The sequence below is a fragment of the Hippoglossus stenolepis genome, chromosome 2 (assembly GCF_022539355.2).
Source record: "Hippoglossus stenolepis isolate QCI-W04-F060 chromosome 2, HSTE1.2, whole genome shotgun sequence".
Lineage (NCBI taxonomy): Eukaryota > Metazoa > Chordata > Actinopteri > Pleuronectiformes > Pleuronectidae > Hippoglossus > Hippoglossus stenolepis.
In genome coordinates this window covers 13029495-13056252 of record NC_061484.1, presented here as the reverse complement: position 1 = coordinate 13056252, position 26758 = coordinate 13029495, and the positions used below count along the sequence as shown (strand labels likewise).

Below are 26758 nucleotides of genomic sequence, written 5' to 3'. Positions count from 1 at the left end.
TTAAGGCACAGATAAGTGTCCTTTAATTCCAGAGTGCTAACTTAGAACAATGCCTCGAGCCCCTCATATTTGGACAGGGTTACTTTAATGACTTTAATAACGATGATGATTTTTAGCAGCAAAAAAAATATTGATCTGTTTGTTGTTTTTTTACAAAAGGACATTAAACAACCTTTACGGTCTGGAATGGTTGGACTTGTCAAAGCATGAACAAGAGTGAGGAACATGAACATATTTGAGGTGAAAGAAAGTGAGAGTAATGTGATATCCCGAGAATGGAGGGAGGATAACGGAAAAATAGGATCCTGGAGGTGACAAGTACACAGAGAGCACACCAGTTTCACAGCTTGTCCCATTTCACACTTGGATAAGAAGTCAATTTCACTCTAACAGCCCAGAGAGGAAAGACTAAAAGGCCAAAACATGCATTTCATCTTGCATCTTTCCGCTGCCGCGCCTCTTCCTCCACCCGCTGAGCGGAATCATCACCTCATCACAGTCGACAATGACACAATCTCAGCTGCCTATAAGAGGGCAGCGCGTGCAACAAGAGGGAGCAAGGAATCAGGCGACATGGGTGCAACAGAGTCACCCTCAAATTTAGTAGCAAATGTGTCTGATTGAGTAGCAGAGGTGGAATAACTGGACAATTTAAAACTATATGCAAAACTCAGTAGAGAGCATACCTCCGACGAGGCCCAACAGTGTCCTTCAATTAAAACAAGACTTATAGCTATAGGCCCCATTATGTTTCTCAGCTACACATTGGTGGTAGTTACAGGTTTCTATCCCTATTTGTTACTATATCCATACACCCTGTATGAAACCACATTTAAATCCACTAGATCCAGATTTTTACACTTAATCGATACACAATTTTTTTCATCAAGATTCATACATAATTCATAAGGAATCCACAAAGATGTTGAAAAACACATCTCACAATGCAGAAAAATCCCAAGATCCGCTTCCTGATCCAAAATTGAATGGGTTCTTTCCTGACCAATAGCACACCCTTGCACCAAATGTCATGCTAATCTGTCCAGTAGTTATTGTATAATCCTGCTAAAAAACAAACAGATGAAAACATAACCTTAAAAGTGAAAGTAAATATGTTTCATTAAACTTATGAAATGTAATGCATGACTAAATCATCAAGTATATGAATCAACTGCTGCAAGATATAATTTTTTTATTATCAGTGGTCCAGCAATGACTGAATTAGAACCATCAAAATTAATGCAATTAGTGCATAATGTTGTTGAATTTCCCTGTTTGTATGGATAAAGGATGTTAGCAGGGATCTACTTGGTGTTTTTCTGTAATGAAACAGCAAAGAGGAGACTCAGTTTGCCTTCTCTTGCTTGTCAACTTTAAGTCAGCATGTCAAAACTAAATAAGCATCATTACTTCTAATATAACAAAAACTGTGACTTCTTAAAGTTTGAATGAATGTTGTACACCAGATGAAGTCATACAGTCTGCAGGCGGAAAGTATCGCAACAGGCAAGAGCTGCCAACCAGGAACTAAAATTAGACCTGTGTGTGTCAAAATACAGGTTAATGTCTTTCCCTCAATTATAGTTGCCTGAGCTTTCCCTGCAGTCAAAATATGTTGTTATACAGCAGCTGGTGTTGAGCAATGTTTGCATTAATAATCCATTTCTGATCGTGAAGACTTCAGTCATGATTGTACAACAGCAATGCAGCACGGGAGCTGGTTTTCTTGTTTTTAGAGGCATTGTTTGCTGCTCAGTGGTGACAAAACTAAATGCCTAGTGCCTCTGAAGTGTCCTGGTGTGTTTGTGTTGTGTGTATATTCCTGGGCCTGCCTGGCACCTGCACAAACCCATAACTAAGGCTCTGCGTAGCAAAACACAGTTGGGCGGGCCTGGGCAATGGCCACATGTCCCAGATTACACCAACGTCTGCCAGCCTACCTTGAGCACCTGCAGAACGATGTATGAAATCAATCAACCTTATCTGAGGGCGTCGACGCTGCAGATTTGGGGCAGAATGTTCAGTTTCAAATATCTAATCGTGACCGTTTTCACCATCAGGCACTAGTCCCGTGAATTCCACTGATTTTTTTCCACCACCACAAGCATTTTAGTAAAGCACCTGACAATAAAATGTATTTCTAATCAGATGCTATGTGGCAGGTTTACACAAGAAAACACAAGAGCAGTGTGAATATTTGAAAGAGAATGGTGTGCAGATCCACTCTCACATAATAAAAGGCTTAGCTGCTAAGTTAATTAGAACTTGCAGACTAAAGAAACAGAAATCATTAATGTGCTCGCTCTAGTCTGCTCTTAGGAAACTGCAGTAGCCAGTGCACAACGCTGACAGCCACTTCAAACCACATACACACCAAATGCTCATTTAAAAGCTCATCTGGGTGAGAATATAGGGGAATGGAGGATATAGACAAATGATGCGTTTAGTCTTTGAAATCTTGTTCTTAAGATGATTCTTTTGATCAACTTGATTCCTCCATCTATGGATATTAAATGCATAAAGTGCATTAATCAACCAGCTAAAATGCTTTTGAAGAGCCAAGGCCTGGATTTGAATAAAAAACATTTCTGTGATCATACTTGCAGGATGCATGGTGGAGGATGCTGAAATAAATCTGTGTGTTGAAGTATCTTGAAGATTTATGCAGCAGTCAAGCCTTTTTGGACAAAAGAGGTCATATTCTGTGGGTCAATGGGGTTGTGACCAGAGGTCTGTAGTTGGAAGGATGGGGGTAGGGGGCAGGCATGGCCGGACTGACAGATGGGAGTCACCCTGCCGCCAGAGTACTCAGCAACTGCAGTGTTCTCCCACTTCCTTCCTCTTGTATTTAGAGATATATTTTTACAGTCTCAAATATATTATCAGTAAGTCAAGTCAGGAAAACAATGTGCAGAGCAGAATGGACATTTTCACTTTTACAGAATGACTTCACACAAACATTTTGCTCCAGTGTAGATAGGATAAAAAGCCAAAGATTGATGGATGATGTATGACATCATGCTTTTGCATGGTAAGGACGGTGGGGGAGTAACACAACAATGCACAACATATCTGCTGTTACAAAACCACAGCAGCCATTTCATCTCTCATCACTGTTCTGACTGTTTTATTGAACTGTACAGAAAGCTTCCCTAACTAACTGGTTTGTTTTAAAGTCCAACTATGGACCAGGACAAAGATAAATGCAGTAAAACCACAGGAGCCTCCTACTCGCTTAATAAAACATTGATGTGGTGAAACAGACAATAAAACCTCATATGAAAAACAAAAATCAACTCACCAAGCCTCTTGGTGTTACTGAACAATGTGACATGGCTACAAACTGTGATGATCTTTCCCCCAAACACTGACAGTTGGGTCAATAGCCTGCAAGTGGAATTTACTAAACAAAAATAGAGAGCGCATACCTTCACTAACGCTCAACATTCCCCTTAAATTCAAATCAAGCTGCACCACACTGCAAACACTCAGATAACAATCCCCTGATCCAGATCTAAACCAAAATATTATGGGTTCTTCCCTGACCCATAACACATCTTTCCACCAAGTTGCGTGGTAATCCATCTAGTTGTTTTTGTGTAATCTAGGTTACAATCAAACATACAAACCAACAGGGGTGAAAACATAACCTCCTTGGTGGAGGTAGTCAGTCTGATGGTTGCAGTATTGAGGAATGTGCCTCTTTCAGGAGTACAAACCCGAGTGCACTAAAATAGCAGCAAAGCGCCGATTTCCCTCTGCGACGACAAGCCATAGTGGACTGGGAATTTTAAATGGATTAGAGAGCAGAAGGTGGGAATTTAGCATTTCTATGACTGAGAGCCTGCACATTACCATAACAGCCAGCTGGTACTGAACTGTCTGCTGGTCTCATTACCTCCTTTCCAATCAGGATTGTGGTTTCATTTCATTTTACATTCTCCTCTTGGTTTTGACATCAAGGTGATATTTAAATTGGTTTTCGATACTTGTTTTCTCCATCTTTACCACCCACTGTGCATTTCCTTGCCCTCCTTTCTCACTTCTCCTCCCTCCAAACCTCATCTTTGTCTGCAGGGCAGTCAGCAGCAGTGGGTCTTGCTACACCCACCCTGTCATCATTTAACCACACCAGCCTCCTCCTCCACCCCTACACTCCCAGAGCATCAGAGCCCACCTCGACCCCTGTGACCTAACACAGCAGATAAGAACTGATGCATCATTTCATCACACCATATTTACCGGGCGTTTCCGTAAAGTACATTTAGGGACTTAACAGTGCTCCCATGGGTGTTTGAGTTACCCAGTAACTGATAGAAGCAGGGACATCTCAGGCTAAGACTCAACTGCTGCTGCCTTAGAGTGTCCCACTGCTGCACCTCTGTGCTTGGATGGAAATTATGTGTCAGTTGTGCTGCAGCATCAGGGCTCTCTGTGTGTTTGTAACTGACTGGTGACTGTGGCAGGCCCAGAGCAGGCAGAGGCACAAGGTCTGTTAGTTGGTTTTCAATGCTCAGAGACGGTTACAATTTTAATCTTTTAATAATAATGGATTTAGAATTTTAACCACAATGGCACTCAGAGAACAAATACCACAAAAGAGAAGGAAAACCCCCATCTTGCAAGGTTAAAGAAAGTAAAAAAAAAAAATGTATAGACCTGCACCAACATATAATGGCTTCTTCCCTGACCCACATCTTATCCTTCCACCAACTTTTGAGGTAATCCGTCCAATAGTTTTTTGTGCAATGCTAACAAACAGAAACGCTAATGAAAACATAACCCCCTTGGTATATAGGTATAAATTATCATTAGTATAATTAATAAGCAAATCAATATATTTCCAATGTAAAAAAAAAACAACACTGAAAACAAAAAAAGAAACTAAATCAAAATCCAAAGCTGGGGGGGAAAAAAATCTGCTCTGGTGCCATAGCAACCAAAGCTCTGCGATGCACTGAAGTACAGAAAATCCTGTGCTACACATGCTGCATGTTAAAGACCACTTCATCAACACCTTCAGCTGTTAAATGTCATGTCAGCCCACTTATGTGATGTTTAAGCTACTCTTAACTTAAAGGTATTTCTCCACATGATGCTGAAGGAACTGCATGTTCCTACCTGACTAACATCCCTAATATGAATGAGTTCCTCATGTCTCTATTGTCTAGGAGATCCTTTACAGTGCCAGGTAGATGTATGGAGTCAGTGTGGAGTGGACAGCAGCATTAGTCCTTCTAATAACCTGCAGCGACTCAGTAGATTTAAAGTCTGTCAGGAAAATAATCACCTTGTTCTACAATCATTGACGAGGAAGAGTCTTCGAATTGTCTTTGTTCCTACATGATCATGTCTCTATATCTTCCTATTAAAACACACAGGAGGCTCAGACGGTTTCACACTAAAACGATTACTGTGCACATGAGCGTTTTGGCTCTGCATCAGTTTGAATCCCCATCCTCACTAACACGCCTGAAAATACGTGACCACTCACGTACACCGGGCATGCGCATGCCAGTGTAGACAGGAAGGCAAGCACGTCTAGCTCAGGTCCCGCTGGGCACGGGAATTGTCTCGGATTGCGCAAATAATAGCTTGTCTCCTGTACATGTAAACAGTTGTGTCGCAAAGACAAGAGGGTCAGCGATGATGTAACTGATTGTTCATATTGCGTTCTACACTGGTAGTCGAGGCTGGTAGTCGGTTGTTTTCTTCTGGAAGGGGGTCATGTGATAGGAGCCTGGTGAACCAGCAAAGGCTACATCGTGACCGAAAGGCTACATCATCGTTTCCAAACATCGCCGTTTCTGCCTGTAGATTAAAACGTATCAGGGTCAACAGCGTTTTCAAATTCAAGTGGCTCTAAAACTCAGGAGTAGTGTGGATGTAGCCAGGCACTGAGCATGGAAGGCAAACTCCAGAGAATGTCTGGACGTATTTTTTTCATACATTTTACATAGCTCATGAGCTGCAGGTTCACTGCACCTCATGTGAGAGCTTTCTTAACACTGCGGGTCTGATTTGCACTGACTTCCTCGATTCTTCCTCGACTTCCTCGATTTTCATGCAATACAAAAGAAGCAATAAAAACATTATGATTTCATTGGACTTATAGTTTTGGATCGTTTATAATTTGCATCTAATGGCTGCCGCTGCGCTATAAACTTCAATCATAGGTTTTGTAGGGAAAATGCAAGTTTTTTTAATCTCAAGAGAAAGTGCAGCAGATTTCAAACACCTGTTCTCCCTCCACTTATCACTGCTGAGAAAAAAGCCTAGTACAAGTCAATATATTGAGGAAATATCATCTTCAAGATTACTGCAGGAAGCAATTCTGAATTATTCATCAGAATCATCACTGTGCTCTCGGAATATACGTAACTAAGAGGAAGCCTGTCGACACAGGACGTGGTGCACGGAGATAAGCAAAAACATAGCTACAGAGTGAACTCCAAACCTGTTCACACTGGCACAAACTAGATCCTTTAGGGACACAAACTAGCAATGACGCAGCATAAAACCGTCCACGTTCTGTCGAAACAACCGTGTCATTGTTCGCAAGTCTCTGTTGTGAGGAAGGTTGAATGAAGCTCTGGCCAGAACTTTACTCATTGAGCCAAGAGGACAAAGCAGCGCAGCAACATGGGCCATGAACCAGGCTCCTTCTGGTCCCATCCTGTGTCTCTACAATGAGCTGATATGAGCGTGTTCCAGATCAGTCCTCCTACAAACTCTGTCACTCCTTCTTTCAACAACGCCCGGGAGAAATCTAGAGAAGTGGCAGAGGGTTCACAGGGCGGCAGGGTTCCCCATTTCTTTACCAAGCATACAATCTGAATTATTTTATCCCGCCAGCAACCGCCGACTGTGTCTTTTATAAGAAATAACCATAAAACCCTAAGCCCATTCTTAAACATATACACCTTTAATACTTAACTCGCCTAGACACTATTTACATTTTTCTGATTTTGTTTGAAAAAGTTCCTAAACAACAGCAGCAAGTGATCATCGCTAATAAGCTGCAAATATCCTCAGGTTCCTTTTCTACTGAAATGTGCTTAAGGCTGAATTCAGCAGAAAATCATTTGCATACTTTACGGAGGAATTTGAGCCCTTTGTTCTGCAGGCTCAGAGTTCAGGTGACAGCTTTAGATGAATATTGAAATAGGAGGCAGGTGTATTCGAGATGTTAGGTTCGTGATATTTAGTCGTTTTAATGATAAAGTCTTTAACAATATTCTCAGACAGAGTCACTCCCAGCTCGCACACTGAATCCAAGAGGACCAAACCCCAGCGTGTGTGTGTGTGTGTGTGTGGTCGACAGCAGAGAGCTGCACCTGCCACAGCCCGGAGCTCCATCCCCGGAGCAGACAGCTCTGTCAGCCGGGTGGAGCGAACGTGAGAGCGGCTAGCTGAACGCAGACAGGTGCAACCAGCCTGATTAGCCGGCTCCAGCTCAATGACATGAGGGCTACGAGCTAAACCGCTAGTTAGCATGCGCGTCTGGATGCTAGCCAGTTAGCCGGTTGTGCGTTCTACGGTAGACGGATTAGATGAAGCTTATCCCCGAGTGGCTAACAGCTGTCCTCTGCCCAGGAGACAGTGGGAGCAGCGGCCTCAGCGTGGACACATCAGCGTGGAAACATCAGTGTGGTACCTTTGTCTCCCTGATGTCCTGCTTGCCTCCCTCGGGGTACCACTGGACGCGGACGAAGCCCCTGCCGAGCGGCTGACTCGGGGAGTCCACGGCGCTCTCAGTGTCCGAACCACCTGGGGCTCGTCCTCCTCCTCCACCTCCTCCACCGCCGCCGCCACCATCGCCGCGTCTCCCCCCGCCGTCGTCGAGGTCCGAGTCGGAGTTAAATTCCTCTTCGCCGTGGATCATCCGTACGAGGCCGAACCGGACTGAGCCGCGGTACCGCCCGGTGACCAGGTCGTGGGAGAAGAGCAGCCGCTGGGAGCCGTCCGCCGTAGGGGAGAGAGCCAGGGATGGAGGCTCGGAGACCGGGCTGGCTGCGGGAGAGAGGCCCGGGCTCGGGGATGCTGCCGCATCCGATGCTACGGGCTCCGCCATCGCTGCTGTTGTCAGGGAGTGATGCTGCTGGAGCGAGGATGACGGTGGACACAAGAAACAGTGGAAGCAGCACGTGTTTACGTCGCTGCGTAACTAACGTGCTGTGCGTAACTAGTGCAGTGTGACAGCGTCATCACGCAGTATCGTCTCTCACCACTGAGCGGCGCTGTGAAATCAGGTATATGGTTGGCAGCACATGTAAAGTGTCTATAAAGGAGAGAAAACACATAATAATAATAATAATAATAATAATAATAATAATAAAGCATTGTAAGTGTTTATACAAAAGAGAAAACTAAAAAGTACGAAAGTAACTAAAAAGTAACCAAAAGTTACTAAAAGTACAAAAGTAACTAAAAAGTAACTAAAAGTACGAAAGTAACCAAAAAGTAACTAAAAGTACAAAAGTAACTAAAAAGTAACTAAAAGTACAAAAGTAGTACTTAGTACTGAAGAAATATTGACACAGAGCTGTTCAGGCTTGGTCTCTGATCATGAGACATCAGTTTGGCGGTGATAGGACAATGCACACTGGACTTATGACAACATCGTCTCCTTTGGGGGCTGTTGCTACACAAATGTAGTTTGAGGGAGATAGACCCATGAACACGGAAGTTACAGCAATTTCGTGTGTCACAGCGAGTCGATGAACTTTAACGCCACGCCATTAATATGGCGTTTGACGAAAAGTCACAGTAATCTTATGCCTACATTATCAATGTCTTGAAACCCTTTTGACATAGGTTTGACATGGCTGCGGTCAGTAGATGAGGAGGAATACTTCCAAGTGTAAGACATGCAAAAAACAAGACATTTCCTGTTGCCACCAGGGGGCGCTGTGTTTTAAGTCATGATTTCTGTGTAGATGTCATCAGGCCGGGACTTTTGTCTTACATGTCTAGTTTGGACTCGATTCGACCAAATATGTCAGAGATACAGAACCTCGTGTTTTGATAGCGTGTAATCAAAGTTTGACGCCATGCCACGGTCACACCGTGTGACGAAAAATCGATCTTTGCGGTCGTTTTCATCTCCATCTTGTTGTGATGACACGCATCTCCATATGAAGTTGATCTGATGAAAGCCCTGGGACAAGTACATCAAAGTAAAAATGTGGAAAATGGCCAATATGGCCACTAAAGTCAAAATGGCGGGCTTCCTGTTGCTTTTTTCCCATTGCAGCTCTGACCCTTTTTGTTTGTCTTGTCATGATACACCTGGGCTACGATTTTTGTGAAGATCGGTGAAAGCTAACTGAGGGCCTTAGATGGCGCTGTTGAGCCATTTTTCCACGCCCATTTCAAATTACTCCAGAATACAATTACTTTTTGGGGTTTTGAATTCCCTGCAAACTTTAGTAACAATTTGAGCATGTCTAGGCCCTGAAAAAGCCCCAAAAGGGAAATACAAATCCTTCAAATTACAATAGGGCCTCCCACCGGAGGTGCTCGGGCCCTAATAATTACATAAGAAATGCATTTTTATTGAATAAATAAATAAAGATTAGCATTGATATAATAACCTAAAAACAAAAGAGAAAAAGTCAAGTGTTCACTAGGATGTGTACTGAGACTCTTTAAAAGCTGTTTAACATCTGGTTGCAAATCAACTTGCAGGTTAGCTGTTACAGAAATCATTAGCTGCTTACACACCTTCCCTTAGACTTTCCAGAGGGGCTTTATGTGACAACATAAATGTTCGAGTCAGTTGCTCCAGAATAAATCCATAACTTATTCTGCCAGCCCCTGTTCGGAAAAGGTCCAGGTAAACCCTTGTGAGAATACAGCAGGAATATTCTCAGCAAGCAAGATGTTGTTGATGACATGTTAAACATGGGACTGGACGCAATACTGGAAGAATACAAATATCTCAGGAGGAGAAAGAGGTGTCACACACATGGGAGACACTGACGATCATTTAGACCCGAGCCAATCTTCTCCAGTCATGAAGACTGTAAAGCAACATGAGCAGACTGAAAGTTTCTTATTTGGATATTTCATTAAAGAAAATTATGGTTTGCTCCCAATGTGATTATGATAATGAGCAATGATCCATGTGGAAAAAATGTTTCTTTCTTTGAGATAAACACATTAACTATTTGTGGTTTGGTCAGTTTATTGAAGGTCTGATGATTTACTGTATATATGAACACTTACTTTCTTTGAGGCAAACGGATTGGCTGACTTATTGGGATTCCTGACCGAAATGAAAGTGTGCACCATGCAGGAAAGGCTTTGCACTTTTGAAAAGCTTTCGTGTTTATCTGAGATGGAGATTATTTCCAGTCTTGTGACCCTTACACAAAGTTTACCTGCTCTTAGTATCAGTTGGCGCTGACTCAATCAGTTGGCGCTGACTCAATCCTTAAAACAGTTCTGCTGCTGTTGTGTGAGATTATAAAAGTGGGAGAAATAAATGTTCTTATGTCCATGGATCAAAACACTCTGATATTCTTAACATAGTTTATTTAAACACTGAAGAGGTGACAAACGAACCCCATACACATCCTATGCCCTGATCCTCTTACAGATCATATGGAAAATAAAGTGGGGAAAAGCGTGATCTCGATTTATGGGAACAATGGAAACACTACTGTTGGAAAATCACATGAAGAGTGGTAGGTCCAGTCTTTAAGACCTACCCCCCCCACACACACACACACACACACACACACACACACATAAGCAACACTATTAATCGATACTGACATTATTATAGTTAATCAATCACAATAATTCATACTATCTGAGCATGACTGGTTCCAGGTGAGTCCTTTTATTCAGTGCTATCAGGTACCTGGAATCAGGCTCATGATAATAACCTGGTGATTTGTTGTTGTGGGAAATCCAACACATGATTAGTAAAAACTTAATCTGCTGTGGGTCTGATGAGGCGTGACGAGGATCATCCTCAACACACAAACACCCCGCCTGACCCTAGCTAAATATGTGGATTGTTGTTTAACCTGCTCACGGGTGAGTGGCGTGCATGGTGTGGTCAGTTCGCTCCAGGATTATAACCCAGCCAGCCCCTGCGCGCACCGAGGCTATAAATACTGGACGTGCGTCTCTCTGCTCTCAGTCTTTACGCGCTGCGGAGCCAGTTACGCACGAGTCAAGCTGTTGGAGGAGCAGACGTTTTTACTTATAGGACAGACCAGCAGAAAGTTAAAGATTTAAATCTCAGTATCTGCGCTTTTAATTCACTTTAAAAGGCGTTTTGACAAGAAGACCATGTCAGTGGTCAGCGCGTTGCCGTTCATGAGGCCTCTCCACATGCCCTCTTCGGTGTCGCGGGGCCGCCGCCACACGCTACCGGCCAGCGAGTTCCGCTCCCTCAGCCCGGAGGATGCGATCAGCGTGTTCGAGATAGAGAGAGAAGGTAAGAAAACGGTTTGGATTTTATTTTGCCCTGTTATTTATCACTTGATATGACTTCCACGTTTACTTTAGGACAGGTGTTGTGCGCAACTACGCACACAGGGAAGATTCATTCATATTCATTCATTCATTCAGTAATTCACTCATACACTCATTCACTCATTCAGTGTCATGTATCAGCAGCCTCAGAACATGTTTGATTTAAAATGAATAACCCCAACTCTCTGGTAATGGGTCAATCCATTATGTCATGAACACAAATTACATTTCCAGATGATTCTCTCTTTACCAGTGAACATTTCTTCACATTTTCCATTTACTTGTTGTGTGGCCCACAACCACCATTAAGTTAGATTGGTGATTTACCTTCTTCCCTTATGAAAAGGTAATATATTTGATAGTACAGTAGAAAACATCCTGCTCACTTCCAGGCATTTAGTTGAGGTAGTGATCACTGACTCTCCTCCTCCTCCTCCTCCTCCTCCACGCAGCCTTCATCTCAGTGTCCGGTGAGTGCCCCCTCCACCTGGATGAGGTGCGTCACTTCCTCACCCTGTGTCCAGAGCTGTCTCTTGGCTGGTTCGAGGAGGGACGTCTGGTGGCTTTTGTCATCGGCTCTCTGTGGGACCAGGAGAGGCTTACCACGGTGAGGACACCTAGTGATTTACCTGCAGGCTGACTGGCCACGGAAAATACAAGACACGGTTCAAAAGAGATTAACAGCAGAGTTTTAAGTGCATTTCTATGGTAGAATATATTCGGAAATTCTATAAGTTTAACATTAGGGCCTGTGATTCAAATATCACTTCAGGAGTGGTTTTGAAAAGGTTAAACTAAAAAGGCTCGAGCTGTTTTTTGCAACAGGGTGCAACAAGTCAGGTCACAAAAGTACAAACTGTACAAAACTTTTCAAAGATTTTATCTCACACAACATGCAATAAAATGCAGGGTGGTGCGCCCTGAGTTAGCGACTAATGAATGCCAATGAAATTAACTTTTATCATTTAGGTAAAGCAATATATGTTGCCTCTGATTGTAAGAGTTACATGGTCTTTCTTTGAGACAAATACAAACTCTCAAACAGCCGGGGGTCTGTAACTACACATATTTACTCAAGTCCTCAAGTACAACTTGGAAATGTGTCTTATACTGTATTCTATTCTTATCCCTGTCCGTGACATTTCAGTGTTATATCATATTTTACTCCACTTCAAGTAACTGAGCAATGTTGCATTATATTAAATATATATATATTATAAATATATATATTATATTAAAGTAGTTCAGATGATCTCAACCAGCTTCATTATTAAAGGACTTCGTAATATGTCATGAGAACCTGACCCACATATCAATTTGCTGATATCGGCTGATATTAGCTTTTCACAGACATATCAATATCAGTGTTTATGAGATGAAAACTTTTATTTTACAGAATAAACAATGAGTATATTAAAATTGTACATAAAAATATGTGATGTAATTTCTTAACTCAAGCTCTACATATTTTGTCGTATTTGTGTTTTCTTTTATATATAGTTATTAATCCTTTAAGTTTGGTCAAACTGTAAAATATCAAGCCTCAATTGCTTTTCTTTTCACAAGGGTTGGATAAAGTAGGAATCATTGCAAATTCTTATTATCTATTATCATTATCTACTCACCACTACCTTACTACTCACGATGGAGGGGTGGGTGAAATGTTTGAGTCCACAAAACACTTTTGGAGTTTCAGGGGTAAACTGTTGCAGCCGAATCCAATACAATTGAAGTAAATGACCAATTCTGCCTCCATACTGCTTCTGTGGTGTCATCTAAGTCTGACTAAAAATTATTTTTAGCCTAAATGTCCTGTGTGATCCATGTGTGAACGCAGCTCAAGAGGAGGATCACAAAGGACTTTAAGTATTTTGTGAAGTCAAACACTTCACCCACCCCTCCATCGGCAAAGTCGCGAGTAGATAATGAGTGAATTTTCATTTTTGGGTGAATTATCGCTTTAAACATTTCTTTTCAAGTCCAACAAATAACATAACAGTACCATATATAAATAATCTCACAACTCTGCTCTCCTTATCTACATTTCAGGAGGCCCTGACTCTCCATAAGCCTCACGGCCCCACCGTGCACATCCACGTCCTGGCCGTCCACCGGACCTTCCGTCAGCAGGGCAAAGGCTCCATCCTGATGTGGCGCTACCTGCAGTACCTCAGGTGCCTGCCCTATGTCCGCCGTGCCGTGCTCATGTGCGAGGACTTCCTGGTTCCTTTCTACCAGAAGTCGGGTTTCAAGGTGCAGGGCCCCAGTAAGATCACAGTGGGGCCCCTCACGTTCATCGAGATGTTGTACCCGGTCAGGGGCCACGCCTTCATGCGACGTAACAGCGGTTGTTGAGGACATACGTGACGTTTCGTGGATTCACCTGTGGTTATCCCCACGGGAACCGGACGAGGGGATGTTTGAGCAGCCATGTTGTTCGTGAGCGGTGGACACAGTGGTTGTGTTTGTGAACGTCACTGTGAGAGAGACTTGTTCAGCACACGGTGTGGTGTGTCTTCTCACTGGGAGTCTGCACAGAGCTGAGAACAGAGAGCTGCCATCCAACTGCCGGCAACAGCTGTCTGGAAAAGTCTTCGGAAAATAACAAAACAAAATCTTTCTTTGCTTTTTAGTCTATTTAGGACATATAAACCAAATTATTAGAGCAGGAATATAAACCCTGATTTCAGTTCTCAACATGTTTTTATATGAAACAATTTTCTTTGTTATGATAAATGCTGGACATTTATCATCATATTCACTAGAACGAGCTGCCTTGTTTTTTATTCTTGTTATTTAACCAGTCTATAACATGGTCTCCGACTCATGAAGCCACAAGGATCATTTTTAGACAGTAAAACTGGTATATATCCATTATTAATGTTTTCATTATAGCTTGTTCTAACATTATGCCTTTTAAAGCATGCATAGTGATTTTACAACTACACAGTAACATGCCAAAGTAACCCATCCACCTTCAGTTACCATGGAAACAGATGGAGGGATATCAGCACGAGCGTGAGTGAAGAACTTGAACAGTGGAAGAATTGAAGTGAAAAGCTTGTATGGGTTGTACAGCATGTAATGTGCTTTCATGTATTTTATAGAACAAAATATAGCCTGTAATAGAATGTAATATTGTGTTTCAATATCCTAAATATATGAAAATATATTATCTCTCCTTTAGTTTCCTCTCGTCACCACCTCTGCCTCCCAGTCTTGAATCAAGACTTTGATTTTCTATCAATGTTTTGCTCTGAAAATAATAAAGATTTTATTTTTTAGCACATCTGCTCTTAGGTCTTTTTATTTACTATCTACTGGCAGAACAGTAGCTATTCCAATCATTGTAGAGATCCACAAGATCCATTACTAGCTGTTCTAGAGCTTTCAGTTCCATAACATGGTCTTCATCAGCAGATGCGGTTTGCACTGTCATTGTGGAAATGCTGATGTTCCAGTTTTCCATTTTTATTTTGGAGCAGTTTAAGGATTTCTTTACAGCTGAAAACAACTTTTTATCATATCACATGATCTTACTTTTTATGTTATGAATAAGGGTTTCATGTTATAGTTTAACAGATACATAAGACAAAACTTTCACATATTTAAATTCTCTTTTAGTATTAACGCTCTCACTGGTGTGGATCAATAGTTAAAAAGGGTAGAGAAACGGATGATGGACAAAATTAAGCTTCACACAGAGACACACATACCTCATTACCAGGGGGGCTTTTATTTTGACATGACCGCTTTAGCACACATAGATTTTCACATAAAAAAACTGAAGCAAAACAGAAGAGTACCTTCACCATGCCCTGAACTTCATTTAACAATTAAATTTCCCTTTTTATTCCATTAAAATAGAGGAAGGGGTGAAATGATTTGGTCCCAATGCAGACGCAGGCACAGTAGTGTAACTGCTGAGTACTGTTGTGATTGAAGCTGTGAGTTGTTGCAAACATTACATTCCCACGCTCACATGTCAAAAGGCACAGAAAGAAGTGCATATCATTGTCAGACTTACTGTATGAGCGCAGACTCATATGGCTTAAAACAGTTTGACCTTTACCGTCAGAACACAGTGGTGTTAAAAGTAGTTAAAGATATTTAAATTGTCCAACAAACTCATGTTTTCAACACCAGATTATGAGTGAGTCAGCCCCTAAATCCAACTCACGGGTTATGGACCACAACCTAAACAAGTTGGGTGTCGGGTTCAGACAGAAAATCTGGAGGAAAAAGTGGATGTTTATAGGGACAAGAAAAATGTCCTTATTAAAGCTATTGTTGGTAATCCGGGAAAAGCTAGCAAGAGCAGGAGTCGCTTTGAAAAAAATGCAAATGATGCATCCCATCTCCCCTCTCTTCAAAGATACGCCCCCAAAACAGGTGAACGTGCACTGACTGACAACTGCGAGAAGACAACTTTTGACTCGCTCGCTAACTTCTGGTTACGATTGTGACAGTTTGTTTTCACTAAGTGAAAAAATACAGCAGAAAAACCTGCTCTGATCCAACAAAAATCACCTGGTTTAGGTAACTGCTCCTATAGAATAAATACTACTTTCAGACCTTTTCAGAATAAATCTACAAAATGCTTGAGGCACCACTGCATTTAGAGAAGAGCTAGACTGAAAATGTTTCGTTGGTGTTGGTGACGTACATAAACAAACTAAGTGACTGTGGAACAACAACATGCAAACACAAGCAGCATGTGAAGTAGCTTTGGTAGGTTCGGGTCAGAAACGTGTTCATCATCATTCAGGAGGCCGATCACGAGCTGTATGCTGAAGAACAACCAGACATCTCTAAAATGTCAGAGTCTGTTTAAGGCAACTAGTGGGTTTAGATAGAAATCTTGCCTCAGTTGACCACTGATATTTCCAGCCCAACAGTTAATACTTGTTACATGTAGCACAGTGTTTCACTACTCCCTTGAATATTGACATGCCGAGTGCATACGTACAAAAAGACGGAATAAAAAACAGCTTTGACTCTGTTTGAAACGAGGAGGGGCAGCAGCAGTGACTGACGGTCTTCAAAGTGTTATAGTCTCCGTCTTCACATTGATCATGTATGAAGTGATGGAGACGTACCAGCCGAAGTGCTGTGGTTCTCCAGTGTTGAGCTGTTTCCGTTCCTTGAGACACACTGGACTAATTCAATCTCTCCATCCAAGGCCATGTCAAATGTGTTAATGTGGTGATGATAACTAGAGTCACTGGAGGGAGGAAACTGATATATTTAAATTCACCGGGAAACAGGAAACGTACCTATGACATCGCTCTTCCTTTATCAAACTTTCTTGCCGTCCATAGAATTAACGGAAAAGCTGACCTGAGATGACCATGTCTTCTTCTTTCCTTTGGCTTTTTTTCGATTGATGTATCCTTACATGATAGATAACGGATGGATGGATGCAGGAAAAAAGTCTGTCCATCCTGTTGATCTTTTCCTATCGGTCCACCCAGCTCCATGCAGCTTTGACACCCTATCTTTTCCTGTCGTCTGGTTCCGGGAATCTTCAAGCTCATTAGTAAATTGAAATGCTAGACTTGACTAAGGTTAAAAAATTTACAGAAGTAAGCACATCAGCAGGCTGACAAGAGGAGACTGATTCAGTTTCCCTTCTCGTGGACTTGGACCTGGTCTTTTAATGAGAGTAAAAAACATGATTGCAATGTGTTCAGAATAATCAACTGCCCTGGATATTGGCTAGAAACTAGTGGGCCTGTATTAGACAGCACCAAGAGCCTTATGACTAGTGCACCACATCGTTAATGTCATGGTCTATGTCGTACTTTTCACAGAACTTGCTTGTGAAGGGCAGGCAGGTGAGATGCTCCAGCCAGTGCCAGTTAATGGGGTAAATGTAAAACCAAACGATGAGGGATGAGAAGAGCCCAATGTAGGCCAGCATTGAGACGACGATGAGGATGCGTTTCCGGTACATGTCCAAAGTCCCGAAGGTGATGTAGGGCAGGAAGGCGAAGGAGAGCAGCAAGCCACTGATGAAGCCGAAGATGTGGGCGATGTTATCAATCCACGGCAGGAGGCCGCACATGAAGAGAAAGAGGACAATACCCAACAGCTTGTAAAAGGCCTTCCACGGCTTCTCCAGCATCTGCCAACCTTGAAACAATTCGACGAACAGGCAGGCGAGGAGACCAAACTGAGACCCTGCTGGACCCACCTGGAGGGAGAAAAACAAGCAGTACATTATCATATTATCACATTCATTACATTTAAAACAAAGTTAAAAAAGAGGACAGGTTGGTTTTAGTCCAGAGAGGAAGCTGAAGGAGTTCTTCTTTATGTAAAGGCTCCATGAAATAAAATGTATTATTATCAATTAATTATTTTATAGCCAATAGAAAACATCCTGCAAACTGACTTACATGTTTGACCGAGCACTGGACACATGCTTGACACACATAATCTCTGATGTGTGCTGGAGATCAAATTATACATCCTGCTTACCGGTGACACAGGGCTTCTGGGTAACCTCTATGTGAGCTGTCAGCACTGCTGTTCAGCTATGTTTGCTTCAAATTAAAGAATTGTTTTTCTTAAACCAGTGGTGGGAAGTAACAAAGTACATTTACTTAGTTACTGTACTTAAGTACATTTTTCATGTGTCTGTAATTTAGTTAAGTAGATTTATTTTCAGGTACTTTTGACTTTTATTCCACTACATATATCAGCAAATATCTGAACTTTCTACTCCACCACATTTTTACAAAGCATTGTGTTACATGAAACGATTATTTTAGATACTGTTAAGTCACTCATGGTGACCATCGCTTAGAGAAATAAACCTGACCTGGGCAAACCGTATCAATTGCTAATTAATTAATGTAGGGTGATCATCCCAGGATCATCACAGTGATTACAGGTTCTGGGAATAGTCTGTCTTGATGTCGTTTACATGAAGCTTGATGTTGTCCGTGCTCGCACATGAAGACATACACTCTTGGGTAGAGGTGCGATACGAGCCCTGGGTCAGGCAGTAAAGGTGAGCAGATTAGAGTGACGTCAGGGCTGAGTTTGGAGGCTTGGCCTGGTCTGAGACAGATGGCTAATCTGTGAAGACATTAAACTCCTGCAAACGAAGAAGAGCATGGCTCAGCAGTGCACCCACACGCCCCAGACACACAGGCTGACACGTCCCTAATGTGCTAGTCGTCACTCTCTATTGGCAGAGATGGAAAATATTGAAAGGGCAGAAACAGGGGGGGGGGGCACTTCTGTGAGCCTGTCACGACCTGTTAGTAATGATTAACTTTTGGAATGTTACTTCAGGATGTTTATTTATAGATTACAAAACTTTAATGTAAAGATAATACATTCTTTAACATAATAAAGTCACATATTACCAGGTAACAACAGCTCAGCCTCTTGTCAGCTCACATTTCCAACCACTCACACAGAGTGTCGACCAAGAGACAACAACAAAGGACTTTCAATCAAATCCAGAATTCACAGCTATGAAACCTATGTTTCTGTAGAGTTTTAAGGATATAGAAACTCAAGTTTATTGTACTGTAATTATTCTTTCGATCTGTGAATTATAATGATGCCATTCACAGCTGCTGTTTGAGTCATGTATGCTGGAACCACAGGGTCTCCTTTACTCAACAGTTAAGGATAATCCACTTAAACCCTTAGTTGTGCCTCCCATGTGCTTCCTCTGGTTATTCCTGGTGTATAAACTGATGCCCAGGTCGCATGTATCTGTACTAAACCTTAAGAGCAGTGGAGAATCACTTGCTGCTGCAGCTAGTTAGCCAAAGCAGGACTTCTTCCAGAGTAGCTACGGATTACATTTCAGCGTTTTATTTTTTACATATATCCACTCAGTCAGTGGAAATGCAAGACAGTGCAGAACAATTGTATCTTTTACAATAGTACTGTAGTTCATTACATGTTTTTTGGATACCTGAATAATAGTTTGATGAGTAGTTTCTCCTGACTAATATCTGTGTTGTCAGTAATAGTTTGTCTCACTAAACCTCGATGATCACCGAATGATTTTAACTTGTTCGCATGTTCAACCAAGATTGTGGCTTTTTTTTTTTTAAAGATCAAAATTGATATCTGTTATTTGATCACTGTAGTATGAATTCAGAGGCCGTTAACCTTTTAAACCAACCACTAGTCTCAGTGATGTAACAATAAGGTATAACTGTTTGTTGTGTCAAAACCTACAATGCAATTATTATTCTATAAAATTGCCACAAACTTAAGAAAGGCATTTATTTTGTCAGATGCTTTAAGAAAACTTTATGTTCAGATCTGTGAGCTGGTTGGTGCTAAGGAGAGCTGGGCGGTGGGATTTCTGACTCTCACGACAAGGTGCGTCAATCTGAGAGTCACCTCATGTCATACCTTGCAGATGAGAGCAGCTGGGGTCGGTTTATGAAGAAGATAATAGATGTCTCGATGACATCAAGACAAAAATACAGAAGGCTAACAAAATATACTTTTCGTCATTGCCAATGTTTGATATAATGTCCATTAAAATTGACCATTATATGATAATACAACTCTTTCAAAGGTGAGAAAGGATGAACCTTTAAGGGCATAAACTACACAATGCACAACGCGGCACTAAGCGCAACACAAATATCTTTGGTAGTATCAGACTGACATGTATTTCTGTTTTACCTGTCCAGCTCTCATGTATAAGTTAGCGAGCCAGTCACAGAAAAGTCAGCTTCTAGAAGTTGACAGGCAGTGTGAGTTCATCTGTTTTCGGGGCATAGCTTTGACAAGAGGGCCAATGGGAGGGCAGGGTGGAATGAATTGGAGGCTACCTACCAATGCATTTTTTCAAAGTTTAGCCTGCTCCTGCTATCTCTTCCAGGATTGCCAACCCGAGCTTTAACAGATGAGCAGATCCATTCCGTTTCACTATCTGGAAAATGCCTTTTAAAATAGCAATCTGGAAAGGTGTCAGCTCACCTGGCTTTTAAAGGGAATAAGAGTTAATACTGTGATTGGTTTATTGCATGCTACACCTTGAAACACATCCATCATTAAATACAAGAACAATGTGCCTAGTGCAGCTTTTAAAACATGGATTTTGAGTCACTCTAAATACACTTGTGAACTTAGAAAATTAAATGATTACAAATTTAAAGTGGTTGTTCAGGCTTACAGACTGGAAGCGCCAACCGACAAATCTAATCTTTGCAACAATTGTCTTTGTTTAGAAGAAAGAAAAAACTAATCCCTTCCACTAAACTCTGTAGCAGTGGCCTTTCTAACCTGTACAATGGCATTAGGCTAATCTGTTAATGGGGAAAGTGAGATTTACAGACACAATAAAGACAACAGCCGTGCCAGTAGAAAGTAGGTAATCCAGACTGTGTTCTGTTCACATACTCAGTTGTTTGTATCAACAAATCAACAGGATGTTTTCTGCAAACATTACATTATGAATTATAAATATTATAAATATCGTACTTCTTCAGAAGTACAATATTCAGTGGATCTCCTGGTGATGCTTCTGTATGCCTCCACCAACCAGTGCAGTTCTGTATATATTTTTCTGCATACTTTTTCATATAAAAGGTCACTGTAACCATTACCTTTGACAACTGAAACACATTAGCATGAGGTCATTGTGACCTTGACCTTTGATCTCCAGGCACCAAACTCTAATCAGTTCATCTTTGAGTCAAAGTGAAAGTTTGTACAAAATTTTCAGACATTGCCTCAAACTGATGTAAAGATATCATGTAAAAGAAAAGAGAGAAAAAAACTGTGTTTTAAAAGCACCTACAGGCATCACCGAAGATAGTAAGGAACTGCAGTTGACGCACGTACGCACACACACCACACACACACACACTTAATCTTGTAAACCGAGAGGATTGATTGCTCCAAGTTTCCTTAATCACATCCATGAGGACATTGTGGGGTGGATTAACTATGGTTATAATGTCCAAATCAAACTTTGAAAGTGTAAGACAGATTCATGACACCACCACGTTTAAACCAAACTGACAACTGAAGTTAACCAAGGAAACATTTCTCCCATTGAAATCTTCTAGTCTGATAATCAAAGTTCCCATTTGTCTCTTTAATGCAGCAAATATTCTGAAAAGGAACAAAAACGGAGGATAAGAATGTTTTCTATTGACACAAATGTGACGTGAGTGTTACGTTGTGGTCTGAAAACCATTTGATGAACAGTGCACTTGCCTTGCTCTCTTCATTGGAATGGCTCAGGTACAATAAACCCATAATGTGCTGTCAGCTTGAGCTGAGCTTTTCCACTTACTTAACTCCATGAGGTGTTTTCTTTGCCCCCTCCAGACTTCTCGAGATGGTGGGCTCTAATAATCCCCAGCAAGAGAAACACCTTCAGTAACTGAGCTGAGCTAAGCTGAGCTAAGCCACTGAGTGAAAACAGCACATAAACAAACTATGGATACAGTGGAAATATATACTGGAAGTGTTGAGATGTTTTTCCTTTTCATCAACATTTTAAAACATCATCAAAAAAACTCCTGCAGAACGGTAAAGGTTGTTTTTGCAAATGTTGTATATTCACATCATAAGTAACAAGGAATATATATATAAGTAATGTTCAGAAGAAGGGAGGATGTATCAATCTATCAAAAGCCTGTTAAATGATGGATCTAAATCCATTCAAGGAATATGAAAGGATATAATATCTAACCTCTCCCTCACGGGTCACCACCCCTGACGTTTGACCAGCTCACAGATCAGGATGACGTGTGTATTTGACCGTGTGAAAGCACGAGTGTGTGCGTATGTGCAAGTGCTTAAGTAATGAGAATAAATCAGCTTTCCTGGCAATCCTGACAAAGGTCAGTGTAACACAAACATGTTTGGTGATTACAAGCAAAACTAAACCCATCTATGAGAAAAGACCCTGGTTCAAACCATGTCAGATATCATTGTCTTCATGACGCATTGAGTATCGCCTGAAATGGTAGTGTAAACCCAGACAATATCACTTCTTGAAGACATATTTACAGAAATTAATAATGTTGAATTGCTAATACTGTATAATAATTTCAGGGCCCTATAAATTGTGTCTTGGGACACTACTCTGCCCTTTAAAGAACCATCTTCGGAGGAAGAGGCTTTCTGGACATTTTCCAGAACGTTCCCTGCCAGCCCCCTAGTAAAATGTCCGGACAATGTCCGAGGGAGTCCATGAGAGAATACAGCAGGAACTTTTCCGGAAAAATTCTTGGTGAGTGAGCAACGCCCACTCACTCGCCATGTTGATGACGCAATGGATGCAAAACAAAAAAAATGTACCCCAAATAATACAAATATCTCAGGATGAAAAAGAGGTGCTATACACAAAGAAGAAGTAGACAAAGATGTCAACTTGGAAAGGCAACGAGATTGCAGAAAATTTGGTGATAAGGGTCGACGCCAATATCAACGTGCTCTTAACAAAAGCGTGGTTTCTGCAGCGCAATTCATACGTCATGTCCTGCCATCCTTAAAGTTGACTGGTATATCCAACCACACCATTACACACAGCTGTTTACAGGATGCAGAGCGATGAGGTAATGTATCGTAATTCTCATTCTCATCCATCTTGTTTATAAGTTGGCGAGGAACAGACTCGAAAGCGCTGGTCTGTACGGGTTAGCCTTTAGCCTAGCCTGTAGCCTGGCTCGCTTCCCCGCTTCTGTATCCTCCACCTAAACATTGTCTTTTCCAGCCTGACCGTCCTAAACTCCTGGTAGGGGCTTTAACACTTCCTTATGCAAAAAAGGTCTGTGGGTGCATTTAATCATGTGAAGAGCTCACCTCAGCTCTGTAGGGCAGGAACAGGGCAGAGGCGAGGTTTCCAGTGATGCCACTGAGGATGTAAATGATGCAGGTGCGAACCCAACCTGCCAGCTTCTCCACGTCTCTCAGTATTGTCATCTGGAACACCACCGACACCACGCAGTGCAAGAGCCTACAAACACACACACATAGAGTCTAAAAATGACATATCAATGCAGTCTGCTGGTATTTCAGCCCATTCTTTTTTCATTAAGCTCTTTAATGAAAGCTCTTTTATCTGCCCTGAAACTAAACCTGAGGGATTTCCCATGTGCTGAGTGTTTGCACGAAGTACTACAGTGCTCATGCGAGTGACCAACTCACGAGCACTGGGGGCTAATTTAGAAATACTTCTTCAGGTCTGAATCCTGAAGTATGCATATTACACATTCCCTTCACTCAGCTCAAACAGCCCTTTTAAATATCGATGTAGAAATTCAGTCTTTGTTTTAGGATGTTTGTGAGGGGTAAGTGGTGTTTACCCTGCATGGAGGAAGAGAGAGAGCCACAGACGGTAGAACTGATCTGGAACATCAGGATTTAGGAAGGGCAGCAAACCGCACACGTCGTCCAGACAGTGGACCTGCACAAGAGTAATGCTTGAGGTCAGAAATATACTAACACACCAATACACACAAAACACACGCACACAAACTACCTGTGAGCAGAGTGTGGCGTCTTCATGGAAATAACCGTGCATGAAAGTGCAATACTCTCTGGTGGTGATCTCACATCTATAGGAAGACAAAACAAAATGCAATTAAAATTAAGTGAAGCAATAGATCAGGGTGACATTTGCAGGGCTTGACCGACACAACACAAGGCAAACTAGAATTGAAGGCTGTATGCCTCCATGAATCGGTGCAGTTTCAGTCTTGATGGAATCTAATCAGTTAATCAGGGAATCGAGGTGAACAATTTGAAAGGATTATCTAGAGGTACGCAGGATAAACTTTTGTGAGACCTTTGACCTCCAAATTCTAATCAGGTCATCCTTGAGTCCAAGTAAATGTTTGTGCCAGATGTAATAAAATTCCCTTTAGATGTTATGTTATATGATATCACTTTCACAAGACCATGAGGTCACAGTGATCATGACCTATGACCTGCAACCAAAAGCTAATACATTTTTGTTTGAATCCAAGGCAGACAACCTGAAAACAAAATGCCTCTCTCACCAGCAGAGAGGCATAATAATATATCAGTGTCCGTGTCTCACCTGCCCTTAGTTCCTATGCAGCATGGCCGTCCCTTTATGTTACAGTCCATGTGTCTGTAACCTGTGTGGTTCGACTTCTTGGGAAACGTACACACCTGGAGACATAATGAGCACAAACCCAGAAATACAATAACACTGTAAAATTAGCTCCAGGTATCGAAGTGGGTGGTGAAAATGAATTTCCAAATGAGCAGTGGTGTCCCCTCACCGGCCACTGGGTGATGTCATCTGGCCACGCATGAGGCTCTGCAGACGCAGGTTCTTCACACACTCTGATCACAACAACATGGAGCACAAGAAGGTTTGAAAAGATTCACTTGATTTCAATTTTGTTTTAGAAGAGAGGTGTTCCTCATCTCATGTGGCAGAGTAATGCTGCACATCTCCTCACCTGGGATCCTGGTGACAGACAGAACCCGAGGACCTGCTGATGTCCACATCCTCCTTGTTCCATTTAATAAACGTGGCCAGCGTCTCCTGCATGCAGTCAATGTTATATTGAATTGTATCATTTATCATTTATCACAATCTTAAACAGAACAGTAGTCATTTTGTACAATAATAATAAATATACAGAATTTTTAAGAAATGTTCCTTAACGTCATCTTAATCTGTGTATTGAGAAAGGTGATCTGTTACATTTAAATTCAAAATTATCTAATGAAAAATACTATATTACTATATTATTTCATTTAAAAAACATTTTTAACTTTGATGTCAAATAGAGGAACTGTATATAGTAACCCTACTTATAATAATAATAATGTGCTATGTATGAAAGTGCACGATAAACAACATACAGAGCAGTCGGAGTTGTGGGTCTGCACACATCCAGAGTTGTCATTCTGCACGCAGCAGCCAGACTCTCTTTCCAGGTCTTTGGCCTTCTGGATCAGACTCACTATCTGTCTGTCCTGACGAATACATGGTGAGAACTTGGCCCCCAGGTGAATCAGGTCATCCTATATGGTAAAGTAGGAAATAATAGTAAAGATATACAAGCTGGCAACAATAAGTAAATGTAAAAAAGGATTCTATAAATGCTTCATTTCTGCATGTAGATTAAGCCTTAATGCTGTTTAACAAGTTATAAATATGCGTTCATTCTCCCATTTTCCAGAAAATACAGACACCTCTGGGATCATCTTAAATATACTGAAACTTGACTCATTCGACATTTAAGGTTTAAATGAGTGAGATCAAAAAGATAATCTGCTTGACGTTTTACGGGAAGTAACTAAACAGATTCACACATGTAACGGTGTAGGAGAGGGAAGGGGTTAGAGCTCAGCGAGGGCAACATTAAGCAACAGGAAGTGCCGTTAGTGATAAGGTAAGAAAGTCACAAACTAATGATGGAGTAACGCTTCACCTAACTAAGCAGAACATGTCTGGTGTCGCCCACAGATACATGTTGTGAAAGAGAAATGTGGGGATCCTTCATTTAGGTGTTACACTATGTTCACAGCAGATCACAACTTGTCATGTGTGTTCGTCTACGTGTGTGATAAAAAACACACAGCTGCAAGATACTCACAGAGCTCGGGCCGATCCAGAAGTTCTCCTGCTCGATAAACTTGACACTCTCATAAATGCCTTTGTTCTTCAGCACCTACAGAGGGCAACAGAGTGACAGGGTTGGAAATGTAACTGATGAACATGACAAGAGGACTTAAACTTTAAAAGCTTTCAGAGTTAGTCAATGATTTTACAGTGCAAATTTGTTTTTATACATATATAAATTCAGTCTTTTAAATTCATCTTTTGTTTAATACACAGCTGGATAAAAAATAACTTCACTTAAAAGTCTATTTTAATATGTATTGCTCTCAACCATGTATGTAGCAAGGTTTAAGACATTTGGGTAATAAATATTCTAAAATGCAAATATTCAAACACGTGAAATTATTGATAAAAAAAAATCTAATTCTACTATTTCATAAAAACACCAGTGTATTTCTGAATGAACAGAGATTTGTCTTCTTATTGTTCTGTGAGAGTGGACCCAGTTTAGAGGCAAACTCACCAGATCAGTTGTAGAATGTTGTGCAAACCCCACAGGGGCAAAACCATATGTACCACAGGCCAGCAGTGTGATCACGATATGGACAAACGTGATCCAGTAGGTAAAGTACGGCCTGATAAAAAACAATAAAGGATAAAGAAAAGGGTTAAAAGTTTAAAATCATGGCCAACCAATAATCACACATCACAATA

General features: G+C 41.4%; 3 protein-coding genes across 7 annotated transcripts in view; 1 reads left to right on the top strand and 2 right to left on the bottom strand.

Moving 5' to 3' along the window:
• ube2o (ubiquitin-conjugating enzyme E2O) overlaps positions 1–8146 on the bottom strand; it is a 34308-nt gene extending 26162 nt beyond the window's left edge. For both annotated transcript variants that reach the window (XM_035183552.2, XM_035183543.2), the window contains exon 1: positions 7658–8146. In XM_035183552.2, coding sequence (XP_035039443.1) covers positions 7658–8074 — 417 coding nt within the window. In that variant the 5' untranslated portion in view covers positions 8075–8146. The remainder of the gene's footprint in view (positions 1–7657) is intronic.
• A 2997-nt stretch (positions 8147–11143) lies between these two features.
• Positions 11144–14780, top strand: aanat1 (arylalkylamine N-acetyltransferase 1). Its single transcript, XM_035172969.2, has 3 exons — positions 11144–11455; positions 11946–12100; positions 13543–14780. Exons 1-3 carry the CDS (start codon positions 11308–11310, stop codon positions 13846–13848), a joined length of 609 nt encoding a protein of 202 aa, XP_035028860.1. The 5' UTR covers positions 11144–11307; the 3' UTR covers positions 13849–14780.
• A 426-nt stretch (positions 14781–15206) lies between these two features.
• LOC118119198 (inactive rhomboid protein 2) overlaps positions 15207–26758 on the bottom strand; it is a 28504-nt gene continuing 16952 nt past the window's right edge. For all 4 annotated transcript variants that reach the window (XM_035172942.2, XM_035172951.2, XM_035172959.2 and 1 more), the window contains 10 exons: positions 26568–26679; positions 26079–26153; positions 25342–25503; positions 24933–25018; positions 24750–24813; positions 24542–24636; positions 23981–24056; positions 23805–23905; positions 23302–23455; positions 15207–17689 (listed from right to left, as the gene is read on the bottom strand). In XM_035172942.2, coding sequence (XP_035028833.1) covers positions 17258–17689; positions 23302–23455; positions 23805–23905; positions 23981–24056; positions 24542–24636; positions 24750–24813; positions 24933–25018; positions 25342–25503; positions 26079–26153; positions 26568–26679 — 1357 coding nt within the window. In that variant the 3' untranslated portion in view covers positions 15207–17257. The remainder of the gene's footprint in view (positions 17690–23301; positions 23456–23804; positions 23906–23980; positions 24057–24541; positions 24637–24749; positions 24814–24932; positions 25019–25341; positions 25504–26078; positions 26154–26567; positions 26680–26758) is intronic.

What these genes read in the sequence shown, in the direction of transcription:
- aanat1 (XM_035172969.2), top strand. Translation starts at nt 11,308, where the DNA reads ATGTCAGTGGTCAGCGCGTTGCCGTTCATGAGGCCTCTCCACATGCCC. An exon ending in GTTCGAGATAGAGAGAGAAG is followed by an intron (nt 11,456 to 11,945) that starts GTAAGAAAACGG and finishes TCCTCCACGCAG; the next exon opens with CCTTCATCTCAGTGTCCGGT. An exon ending in ACCAGGAGAGGCTTACCACG is followed by an intron (nt 12,101 to 13,542) that starts GTGAGGACACCT and finishes TCTACATTTCAG; the next exon opens with GAGGCCCTGACTCTCCATAA.